Here is a 13,362-nt window from a genome sequence, read left to right on the forward strand (position 1 = left end):
AGAGGAGCTAGGCTTCTTTAAACTCCTCGTGGCCATCTGGAGGAGGGACCCTGAGTTTCCCCAGGAAACGGCCTTTTTCAGGTGGTGGTACGATGGTGACCTGGTTCCTGATCTTCCCAAGTCCGGCATCTCGGCCTTCCATGTTTCCCCAGAGTCTCTGCTACCCGGCGCTATGGTGTCTCTGATGCACAGTACTACAGCGTCTCCACTACCCAGCACCACGCTATGGAGACCCTTCCGGTTCCAGAGTGGTCGGCCTCTCCCTGCCGACGCCCAGTCTTTTCCTGAGCCGTCGGCTGCCTCTGCTAACCACCTGTCTTTGCCCGCGATTGCCCTGATCTTTATCAGCCTTTGACGCCGGTACCCCGAGCGGGCCTGCCTCCGATGCAAGTTCCCTGAGCGATCCTGCTGCCTCCGAAGCCTGTACCCGAGCAGTCCCGCCTCTGCCCTGTCTATGTCGCCGATCTCCCGAGCGGTGGTCCTGCCTATGCTGCCGAGCTCCCGAGCAGCTGACCAATCCACATCACAGGCCTCCAGGTCATCCACCTGTCCATCCGCCGGGGCTGCTCCCTTCAGTCCTGCATTCTGGTCGTCCTCCAGATCAGTAGTGTCCATCGGTCAGGCCCTTGGGCCATCTGCCTAAGATCTCTGGCCCTATTCATCCGCTCCCAGATCACTTGGTCCTGAAGCCCTACCCCAGACCCCCTCCGCCCACCCTGCTTGGGGCTCCTGCTCCGTTTGTTTGGGATGTCTGGAGGGGGGGGGTCCTGTCATGGTTGTGTGGTCTGGGTCATCAAAGCTCCCCATTCCCTGACTAGCATTTCTGTTCCTGCTCACCTGACCCCCGTTTACCTGATTGGCTGCCCAGCAGGTATATTCCCCTGGGTTGCCCCGACTCTTTGTCGGATGGTTGTGTTTAACCTTTGGTGGCCGGATGCTGCACCTCTCGTCTCAAGTCTTCCTTGCTGCGTGAATCTACGTTGCTGTTTTGTAAGTCTGTTTGCCTTATTAGAACATTGTTCTAGCCCAGTCTGTCTCCGCTGTCTGCATCCTGGTCCTCAGTTCCTGCTACTAGCATGACACTTAGTATGTTGGTGACGTACATTGGAAACCATTAATGTTGAAAAACAGAAATATGAATCTGAATTTGAGCTCTGACCTTTCCTAAAAAACCAAAAAGCCACATGTTCACTGAAGCTAAAACAAAACACAACAGAATGTTTGCGGTGGTTTATTTTAGAAAGAACAATTTGAATTGGAGAAACAGCAACAGACGACTGGTGATTTAAAAAGGAGCATTAACATGATTTCCCTGTAATATAGGTCAGGGGAATGTTGTCGGTTGATTTTGATACAAAGTTGTGTTACAGGAGGTGAAGCATTCGGTCACATCAGAATCTGTAAAGCATTAGTAAGAATACGAGCAGGAGGTAATGAGATCCAGCAGGGGGCAGCACTGACAATCTGGGAGAAAACCTTCAGGTGAAAGCAACACAGTGAACTGCCACCAGAAAAACCAACGAGGAAGAAGCGTCACTTCCTGCTTCAGCTGGTTGGAACCAGAACACGCCCTGTTAAAAAAGACCAAGGATAAGAAAAGTGGTGAAGAGACTGAAATACAACCAAACAAGTCTAGCCCACTTCAAGTACTGATGACACACAACTTAACTATTGTTTCTTCAACTATCTATAAGTACCAATGTGTACAGTGTACTGTCCATGTGTACTGATATGTATAGTATACTGTCTATGTATAATGTACTGTCTATAAGTACTGATATGTATAGTATACTGTCTATATGTATAGTGTACTGTCGATAAGTACTGATATAGTGTAATGATATAGAGTGTACTGTTTATATGTGTTTGTATTATAATATAGTGATATAGTGCACTGCGTATATGTATTTGTATTATAGTGCAGTGTGTATATGTAGTGGTATTATAGTGTAGGGGTATCATAGTGTATATGTGGACTGATGTGAACCAGTGTAAACCTGGTCTGGACTGATCTAGTGTTACTGACCTCTGGCCTTCCTCTTGTAGTAGATCAGACCTGCCAAAGACAAAATCAAACCCAGAAGCAGACCTGACGCTCCGGTGGCGATCTTGTTTCTGTCTGATTGTGACATGGAGGGATCTGGAAAGACAGACACATGTCTCTATCTATAGACACATCTGCATGTTGACCTGTCTCTCTGTCTTCATCACCTATCCATGGACAGAGACACACATAGATACTCACTCCAGTCCACTTTCTTAGGAGAGGGGAAACTGGCGTGTTCCACCATGCAGGTAATCTTCTCTCCAGACCTGAGATGAAATAAGTGAAGAAGAAGAAAACACAGGAAATAAACAACATATCAACAATAAATAAGACGTGATGTGATTGGATGAGGTAAGTCTGTACTTTCCTGTCTGTCTGCACAGAAACTAGTCGAGTCTGATACTAAACATCAGCCCAGTTTAAAACACGGTATTAATACACAATAAATACTCTGTCGTCCATCTGGGCTCTCACCTGTAAAGAGCCAAGCATCCCACCTTAAATATACAGCTGGTGTCTACAGAGCAGACACTGAGGAGACACGTTCCACCTTAAACATACAGCTGGTGTCTGCAGAGCAGACACTGAGGAGACACGTTCCACCTTAAACATACAGCTGGTGTCTACAGAGCAGACACTGAGGAGACACGTTCCACCTTAAACCATCACTTTGTTCTTTGTTGTCCAGTCATTGTGTGTGTAAATGTGAGTGTATAGTGTTATGTATGTATTTGGACCGGTCCATTCGGTACTGAGTCTAAGTGTTCTGACCTGGGCGTGTACTCCAGGTGGGAGTGGATCTGGTAGTACCAATCACCATTTGCCAGCTCATCGGTGGAAGTGACGTCAGAGGTCACCGGCTGTCCGTCTCTCAGCCAGGTGACACTGATGTATTTGGGGTAGAAGTTGTAGACACTGCACATCAGCATGGCCGGATGTCGGCCACTAGGGGGCGTCACTGAAGTCAGTCTCACACTGGGCTCAGCTGGTAAAAAATTATTTTTGTTATCATCATCATCATCATGGCTTGAAATTAACTTTTTGAATCAATGTCAAATGTGGAGAGTTGCTAATCCTGATAGTATATAATGTTTGGGGCCACATGGTGGCGCAGTGGTCAGCGCAGTCGCCTCACAGCAGAAAGGTCGTGGGTTGGAATCCCGGGGTAGTCCAACCTTGGCGGTTGTACTGATGTGTCGTAGGTTAGTTTACATTATTACGACAGCGGCCCCCAGAGGAGTTACCATAAACTGATTTACGGCAGCGCCTAGCAGAGCTGGAATAAAGCATGTTAAACGGCTCTTCTGCGGTGAGTCGCCTCAGTCCAGCCCTCCGCATTGAGGACTAGACTCTGTTATAGCCGGACCTCAAACAGGACTCATGAAAACCCGGCACGTTACTGTAACATGAGACTCATCCTAGATCTGCTGGATGATGCAGATGCAGTAAATTCTGAAGCACTTATTTTGTTCCTAGACTTCTATGAGGCCTTTGACGCGATTGAACTCACGGTTCTGTTATAGTCCGTCGAGGCGTTGGGCTTTGGGATTAACTTTGTTGTCATCGTCAATATGTTTTACAAAGATATGAATAGTTCTGTTATGATGAACTTTAACAGCTGTAAAAGAGTCCAGATGAACAGAGGGCTCCGCCAAGGCTGCCCTGTTCCTCCTCCCTTATTTATTTGAGAGGCTGAATTCTTATCAGTTAATATCGTGAATGATGGACGTTTGGAAGGAATGTCGGGTTTTGGTGGAGAATTAAAAATCTCACAACTGGCAGACGACACCACTTTGTTTTGAAGGACAAGAAGCACGTGAGGAACTCTGTTACCTCAGGTAACCAGTGTTCCAGGGCCTCGGACCTGCGACTAAATGTGTGCACATGTGGAATGTTGTCTGTGCGTGATTGTAGCGATTGTGTAGTTGGAAACATCCGGTAAAAGAGTCCGTTAAGTATTTGGGAATATATACAACTACACATCTTACAGCTAGACAACATCTCCATTTCTCCAACAGATTAAAAAGACCAAGTCTGTCTTCAGGATTGGTCTTGGAAGGGGTTTCTCTATTTTAGGAGGAGTTCTCCTCTCCAAAGCAGAGGGCCTGTCTCGCTTTGTGGGTCCATCTGTGTCTCTATTGGTTTATGGTTCTACCGCCACAGAAGCAAATAGAACTTTCTTAAATGTCATTTGGAAGAATAAACCACACCAGCTTAAACCATGTGTCCTGTCCAGCAGTGAAGCAGAAGGAGGTCTGGAAGTTCTAGATTCCGTTGATTCTGGTAACACAACACACAAACACGCTCACACTTGTTGTGTGATGGTGAAATGTCCCATAAGTGCTGGACTGGTGTGGAGTCTCGTGACTCTGTCCCTCCTTTAACATGAGACACGTGACCTGGTGCTGTCTTCATCCAGAAGATGTGCTCTTCAACATCTGATTAATTGTGTTACTGTAGATGCAACATGTGTACTCACAAACAGGAGTTGTGTAAATCACTACCTAAGATCCCTGCTTGTCTCCAAGAAGTGAGTCTTTCCTTAAACCTCTCAGCCTTGAAACAACAACACAAGTAACGAGCTGCTGACCTACTACCACACTTGTGTCCTGACAGCCGTCTGTTACTGTACATGTGTACACGTGTACTCCCCTTCTGTTTTGTTGTGTGTCTGTTCTTTGTTTGTATTATGTTGTTACCATTTATTAGGGGTCCAAGCCCCAGGGGCTGGGGACCCCTATTGTTTCTGCTCAGATTTTTATTTTTATTTCATTTTTTTTATTTTTCCGTTGGTAAAAGTGGTACTGCAGCCTACACCGTAACAGATTCTACAAAACCCTTTGGAGGCCTGGTACAGAACTTCGCACTTACCCGAGAGGCAAAACATGACACATGTCAACCAGTTGGTGGCGCTATTTTGAAGGTCAAGGCGTTTTGGCGTGTAACTCCCAAACCGTACATCGGACATGCAAAACCTTTACATGCACAGATTCACTGAGCATATCGGAATCACGTGGTATAGGCCACGCCCATTTCTGCTGTAATTTCATTTCGCAAATTTGCGAAAATAGCCAAAAGTACTTGTTCGAACTCCTCCTAGGCCGTGCGATCGATTTACACGAAACGTGGCACACATCATCTACAGTCACTCAAGGCAAAAAGTTATCGAAAGAATTTTGATTCGTTGCTCGGTTTTGATTTGACAGATCAATGAACCTTGACTGGAAAACGGTGATTTTCCATGACGGTGCCATAACTCATCAATGCATTGACATATCAACTTGAAATTTTAGACGTATGTCACGTATTGCCAAAAGATCCTAACTCATAAAGTGCGTTTTATTTGTCCAGTAGGGGGCACTATAAATTGGAGAAGTTTTATCTCATAATTGGCACCATGGATTTGGATGAAATTTGGGGTGCACAATCTAGGATCATACTGGAGTTGATACATGCAATTTGGTCACAATTGAAAAAAAGTGGGCGTGGCTTATGACAAAAATGTTAATTTCACCTGCGAAACTTCAAAAATGCCCCAAAATGTCCCCCAGATCCCCTGCACATCCTACAGAGCTGAGATGTTGTGAGCAGATCCAGTAAGTGATGCCAACACTTTGCTGCACTGCAACATAGGGTCAATTCAGAAGTCCGTCACTCTATATTTTTCAAAATATGAAAAATCATAAAACATAAACATTTCTGCACAGATTCATTCAATTGCTACCAACATCGTCACAGACATTCTGGAGAATGAACATATCAAGGGGGTCAAAGGTCATTCTAATCGGTCAAAACATGCATCCACACCAACGTACAATATATGCCTGTACAGTGTACAATATACCTAATATTTTTTATTTTCAAAAATATTTGATCAAACTACTCCAAAATATCTGACAGGACACGTGACACTACCAGCATGACGTGTGAATGTGTTCAGATGTTTATTAGCGACGGTTTTTGTGTTATAAGCGTTTAAAGTATAAGGGACAACATGCAGCTCTTTAGCAGCAGCTATGCTATTGGTTCAAGGTGGCGGATCTTGTTCACAGCAACTCCGATTAACACGAAACTTGGTCCACCAATAAGTCATGACGCCCTGAGGCTCTGTGCATTATTTACTGTTAATTGGCCACTAGGTGGCGCTATGCTGCAAAATCATGAAACGCGCTAACATTATATATCCAAACTACTTGTAGCCTGTCAGTGTGATCAAACTGAAGCTTTGCAGCTAGCAGCTATGTACTCTTGTGAGCACCCTTCAGTAAAGGACATTTTATAATGCAAACCATTATCACCCCAAGTCCACTCTACTGCCCTTTGACACGGCTACACAACGCACTACAGGAGTATAACTACACATTTCTTTCAGAATCAGCAAACAAGTCACAGAATGACCCATAGCAGGTGTAAGATAAGCCTCTGCTTCCACATCTCTGGCTCAGACACCGCCATTAGCTGCGTCTGTTAAGAACTAATCTCAGTTTCCTGATGACGCCTTCACGCATTCACTGCATAGATGCTGAACTCAGATGCAGCATACTCATGCTTCATTATCTCCTCCTACTCCCACTTCAGCAGGTTTAATTAAAACACAAATAAGTTCCCTGAAGCTCAGAACAAGGTTTCCAGCAGGCTGCATTTCTCCCACTTTACTGAATAACTCACTGCAAGGCTGCCAAGAAACCCTCTGAAGTTAGTGGAAGACAACCTCTTCGCTCCTGTCAGCCCCACACTTGCCTCGTCCATGGGAGGGAACACTACAATTGTACTTCTCCTAAAACAGATACTACACGCTCTTCCACTGTTAGTACTCAGTACTTAACACTCAACATTGTTGACAAGTATGTACAGCCTAATACTACTCATTTCCCCACCTCATCCCTACATGTCATTATATTCTTTTAGACACATATGTTGTTTTTCTTCCAGCCCCAACCCACACGATGTTAATAACCTGTTCCGGGTTCATCAATAATCCTTTGTTGACGTCATAGATGATCAATAGTTGTGCGCTGTGTTCACAACCATCCTCACACACCATCTTGACGGACAGCTTTACGAACAACAGCAAACACACACACGTACACACACGCACACACAAAAACACACACAGGAACGCGGGCGCGCAAACAAGCGCGCGCACAAAGACATACGCGCGCGCGGTGACAAACACACACACGGACACACGCGCGCACACAAAAACGCGCTGCGCACATACACGCGCTCACACCGACACACACAACTCACAGACGCCAGCGCGCACTTTTACACACACACACGCACAGATACAAACACAAACACACACACGCACACACGTGACAAAAACACACACTCACACACAAACACACACACGGACACACACGCGCGCACACAACTCACAAACGCGCTCGAACAATTACAAACGCGCGCGTACACACAGACACATACATACATACACTACTAATAGTATTAGTAAAAGTAGTAGTAATAGTCATAATAATAATAGTACTACTAATAGTAGTAGTAACAGTAGTAGTAATAGTCATAATAATAATAGTACTACTAATAGTAGTAGTAACAGTAGTAGTAATAGTCATAATAATAATAGTACTACTAATAGTAGTAGTAACAGTAGTAGTAATAGTCATAATAATAATAGTACTACTAATAGTAGTAGTAACAGTAGTAGTAATAGTCATAATAATAATAGTACTACTAATAGTAGTAGTAACAGTAGTAGTAATAGTCATCATAGCAGAGCAGCTCACCTGTCTTATCCAGTGTTTTTCGGTACTGTATCTTTATATTATGTTTGCAGTATCTCTCTTTCTCAGCTCTCCTTCGTGCCAGAATTGCAGGATCGTTGTTAAAGCGCTCTGCGTTATAGATACCATGATGATCATATCCAACATACTTCCCCACAGTGCTGTTAAACCTGCGATATTCTATCTTATTGAAATAAGCAGAGTATATGTACTCTATGTCAGGAAGCTCAGAGGAGGTGAACACACATGTGGCCAGGTCATACCACAAAAACGCATCTGGAACAGAAAGAGAAACAGGTTCAAGTTACTTAGTTGAATTGTTTTAAAGACAATAATTAAAACCTCTTTTCTAACAACACAGCAGAGCCCATCCAACAGAGACTGATTTACATATTTTATCTCACCTGCTCCATAGAAACCCACGACCAGGAGGGAGCAACACACAACAAGGCAGCATGAAGCCATGTGTCTGTCTTGCTGATGAACACAATAAACTGTCCTCCTTTACAGACTGACTGGTGTGGACTGTCCCCTGGACATAAACCAGTCCACCACCCAATCACCTCACTGGGCTGGCTAGCTCTCCCAACATCAGCCAATAGAAAAAACAGAGGCCTGTCAGGTCATCTGTTACCAGGTAGAGGGTAGAGCCTAATGCTGGGAAGGGACAGAAACTCACAGGTTCGAGCCTGTTCGGGGACTGAGAAGCTTTGGCCGGTGACAGAATGACAAGAGGACATGTGTTGTTAGTATAGCGCCCCCTAGCTGCAGGACACTCAACATGTAGACAATACACACTCAATATGTACACAATACACACTCAACATGTACACAATACACACTCAACATGTACAAGAACACAAACACACACACACACACACACACACATATATACATATGTGTGTGTGTGTGTGTTTGTGTTTGTGTGTGTGTGTGTTACGGGTAATGTGAAAAACCGGGTAGTCTGCACATTACCCGGGTAGTGTGCCCCCCCCCCCGCTTGGATGGTTAATGTGGATGGAAGGAAGGTGCAACTCCTCTTGGTAGGATATTTGCATATGTAAATCAGCAGCAGCCTTCAGCCTAATGAGTCATGAAGTGAGGCCATGTGAGGAACCACAAGTTGTGCTAAATGAAAGAACAGACGTTGGCGATATCATTCTGTCTTTAGATCAACGTCCCCCCACTTGTATAACGAGGCTATTAGCATCAAAGAACACACACATGAGCCTCCTCCTCCTCCTCCTCCTCCTCCTCCTCCTCCTCCTCTCTATCTGCTCCCTGATATGAAGGAGTAGCCTACACATTTGACAAGGGTGGACAGAAACATCAGTGTCGGCCATCTCCCATCAGGCTGCTATAGGCTACTCTCACTGGAGACATGCGTCATCCAACCAATCCCAAATGGCGCCCCTCCGTGGACAGACTGGTAAATAACACTTTATGGAAGAGGGGTACTGGCGGGGGGTACCGAGACTAGATGATATGAAACCAGAACCACGTCCGTTTATAAGCCCAGTATGTAGGAGCAGAAGCAGCGACAACATATGTCCACATGCACTTCCTGTCTGCCAACCGGGCGAGACACATGAATGAACAGGCCGCACCTTTCACATGCACGTTTACACAACCACCAGAAAAGACCAACATGTGTCCTCCCCCCTCCCTCCTCCCTCCTCCCTCCTCCCTCCTCCCTCCCCCCCCCTCCCTCCTCCCTCCTCCCCCCTCCCCCCTCCCTCCTCCCCCCTCCCTCCTCCCTCACCTGGCTAATATGCTGCTAGTAGCCTACACCTTTCCTCCATCATGTCCTCATCTAACCCAGGATATGGGAGGGAGCAAACACGTTGTCCATGTACACTAGACTCGCTGCTGTGCAGGTAAACCACACACACACACACACACACACAAACACACACACACACACAAACACACACACACACACACACACACACACACACACACACACACACACACACACACACACACAAGCCAAGCGCGAAGCAAGCCCAATAATAAAAGCGATGCATCAGTTTGACGCTGAATGGCGGAAATAGGTATAAATGTCCCAAACTCTTAGAGGGATTTATTCATGACGTCATGGACAACAGGGGGGACACGTCACTGTTTTAGGAGAAGTCAAAGAGGGAGGGGCCTCAGTACGTTACTACAGCACGACTCTTTACACAGTACTTCCTGATCTGCGTCACATAACGCAATGGCGGCTCATCAGTGTGTGTGTGTGTGTGTGTGTGTGTGTGTGTGTGTGTGTGTGTGTGATGGCAGCTCTCGGGGCCACATGTGTAGTTCGTGTTGTGTTAATGTTGTGTGTTGAGGCAGCAGTGCTGGGGCGTCGCTGCTGCAGGACTTCTTGTCAGGCTGAACAGCAGAGGGCGCTCCACAGAGCAGCTGTTAAATACAGGGCGGTCAGCTGGACTACCAACTACCCTCCATGTCATGGGGGGGTATTCTTAATGTAGATGTGTTGTGTGTGTGTTTAGAAGGTTGTGTTGTGGTTGTGTTGCCTTGGTTACTATCTAAATGTTAACTTGTTGAAGAATTGTGCTGTGTTGTGTTATTTGTATGTAGCGCTATCTATCCCTTTTAATTGTCAAGGACAACGCTCCTGAGTTCTCTATACAACTCGGTATCCAATAAACTATTGAAGTATGTTAACTTCGCTTTTTATGTGTTTAAAGTTTGTTCTAAAGGCTCTAAATGTCTTACAGTGTCATCTGGTAACTCCAACTAAAAAGTTGACTACCCCTTTAAGGCGCTCAAATATGGCATATGACCCCTTTAAGGCAATCTAACATGGTCTAGACACCACAGGAATAAACACACATGAATAATCCACACTCACACAGGTACATAGAATTATATATACAAATGTATTATGAGTAATAATTATTAGAATGAATGAAAGTGATAAGCCTCAATGGCTAACAAGCATCTGCATTCAGATATACACAAATTAGTCAGACTAACACATTAGCATAAAGCTCAATAACCCTATAAGTAAGCCGGCAATAAAAATAAAATAAAGTCAACCCCCAGTTGCAGGCCTGTTGCTTTATCGGGTACGTTGGGACCCTAAACAGCCCTCTTCGCTCCCCTTGGAAGCCCGCACATCCGGCTTGTACTCACAATGAATGAATGCTCCTCTTCGTCTCGCGCTTCCCACCGCAGCGAATGTCAGGCCGGCAGCCATCCTAGCTAACTGGCTAGTTAGCCGTTAGCCGTTAGCACCATCTCACGGTCGAACCGTGCGCTCGCCTCGGCAGCCCAACACGGCAACAGACGACTCCTTCTGCGTTCCTCGATGGTCGCATGAACCCACCACTACACTGTACTGATAACGTTACTTCGCTAAACTAGAAGACGGCCCGACTCACTGTGGGGAGAGCCCCTTACCGCATCCAGTCCATTCGCGCGTCTTGCTGTGCTAGCGACGAACACCGACTGGCTAGCTCGCTCCGTAACGTCGCTGGGTCCACATATGGGACTGACGAGTAGTCAGTTTGTCTCCACAGTTCACACAAACATTTCCCGGGATGAGTCTCGGTCAGACACCCGCACACATCACTGTTCACTAAACTTCAATTACATTTCTCTCACCGCAAAATAGCATATAACAACTCGACATCAAACTGCTCCGTTTTGCTCACACAAGGGACGAGTGACCTGCTTTCTCTCCCCGTTCAGTCTGCTCGCGCTGACGTTCCCCGCTGCCCTCTCAACCAATCACATTCAAGGTAAGTTATTCTCTCCACAGCCAACATATCACAACAATGGTAAGTTTTCAGCAATAAAAGTAAATGCATTTCACATTGGTAAACAACTGTTTTGCAGAACAATATCAACAATATAATATATTCATATTCAAAAGGTATACAAAATAACAAACATAGGCCAAACTCTTATCTAATAGTGCAATGTCATATATCTAAGGCCTATAATTTAACCACAGGGTTACATCAACATCGCTAACTTCCAGGTCTTTGCCACCTAGGATGTCTCGGAAGTCGAGCGTCCCCTCTGAAAAGTAAGTAAAATGGGGCGTATCCAGTGGAGGAATGGACATGGCTATTATATGCCATGAGCAACTCTGGCAGATGGTCCTTCCAGTTCCTTTTCTTTTCCGCTGGGAGAGACCTTAACATTTCATCCATTGTGTGATTAAAGCGCTCACACTGAGCGTGGCCCTGTGGGTGGTAGAGACTCGCTCTACTCTTGGCAATCCCATAAAAACAGAAGAGCTCTTTAATCACACTGGCCTACAGGTGTATACAATCAAGCAGCTAGCCATGCAGGCTGCACTTACAAACATTCGTGGAAGAATGGGTCGTTCTGAAGAGCCCAGTAAATTCAAGCGTGGTACTCTCATAGCCTGGCACCTTTGCAATAAGTCAGTTCATGAAATTTCTTCCCTGCTAGACATTCCACGGTCAACTGTAAATGATATTAATGAAAAGTGGAAGCGTTTAGGGACAACAGCAATTCAGCCACGAAGTGGCAGACCACGTAAAGTCACATAGCAGGGTCAACAAGTGCTGAGGCACATAGTGCGTAAAAGTCGCCAACGCTCTGTTGACTCAATAACTGCACAGTTCCAAACTTCCTCTGGCATTAACATCAGCACAAAAACTGTGCGACGGGAGCTTCACGGAATGGGTATCGTAACGTGCCTATAAACTCCCCAGTAGACCAGTTAAGTTGTGCACACTTCAACTGCCCCAATCACCCCTCCGTGCTACATTACCACTGAGGTCGCCACATGTGTATGTCTTACGTACTCGCCTGTAATTTAAAGTGACCCCCTCTTCTAGATGTAACACAAGATACTGTACAGCAACACAAGCAACCGCTATGTTGCATAACTTGAATGGCACAGATCCCTGAACACAACAGCATGATTGGGGTACAGCACATAACAAGAACCTGACAAACTCACCCACTAGAAAAAGAGGAGATGGCATGTGTAACAAATTATGTACAGAGTAACTAACAAGGAAACTCAGTAATCATAACTGGAAGAACAATATTTCTCAGAGTGCACACATTAGTTTTATCAGTCACTGGGGCTAAGTGGTGATGTAATCTCGCTAACACTGGTTGGGGTGGCTGACTCTTCCTGAGCGAGTCATTACAGGTGGTCTACCACCTGAATCACTTGAGGTGATTTCTGGTGTGGCAATGGACGGTGTGAGTGGTGCGGTGTCAGCACAGACAGCTTCTCTATCAGGTGCTGCTGAAGCGGGAATTTGTGGCAAGTCATCCTCAGAGATGGCCGGTGTGGGTTCATCACCTCGGAGAAGGTGTCGCCGATTCCTGATGTAGTTGGTTCCTTGAGATGTTATTATGTAGCTGTTAGGCTGAGGGGCTGGGCCCTCTACTCTTGCTAACCTGTCAAAACCACGTGCAGTTTGCACCCTGACGGTTTGACATGAACTTAATGCAGGGAGGCACCGGGCATTGCGGTCATGATATGCTTTCCCCCTCGTTCTCTTTTTTGTGATAGTGGCTTTCACATTCGTGTGGATGGCCGTCTGCAGCATGGCTTTGGTCACT

The 13,362-nt window shown here is 45.7% G+C and overlaps 1 protein-coding gene across 1 annotated transcript; it reads right to left on the reverse strand.

Moving 5' to 3' along the window:
* Positions 1-1,545: 1,545 nt before the first annotated feature.
* Positions 1,546-8,083, reverse strand: LOC130127770 (HLA class II histocompatibility antigen, DQ beta 1 chain-like; the record flags this gene model as incomplete). The annotated part of the gene is made up of 5 exons (XM_056297493.1): positions 1,546-1,571; positions 2,027-2,140; positions 2,246-2,313; positions 2,819-3,032; positions 7,798-8,083. Coding segments are annotated over 5 exons (708 nt in total), but the record flags the coding sequence as incomplete, so codon positions are not given.
* Positions 8,084-13,362: the final 5,279 nt, after the last annotated feature.

The sequence above is a fragment of the Lampris incognitus genome, chromosome 17, assembly GCF_029633865.1.
Source record: "Lampris incognitus isolate fLamInc1 chromosome 17, fLamInc1.hap2, whole genome shotgun sequence".
Lineage (NCBI taxonomy): Eukaryota > Metazoa > Chordata > Actinopteri > Lampriformes > Lampridae > Lampris > Lampris incognitus.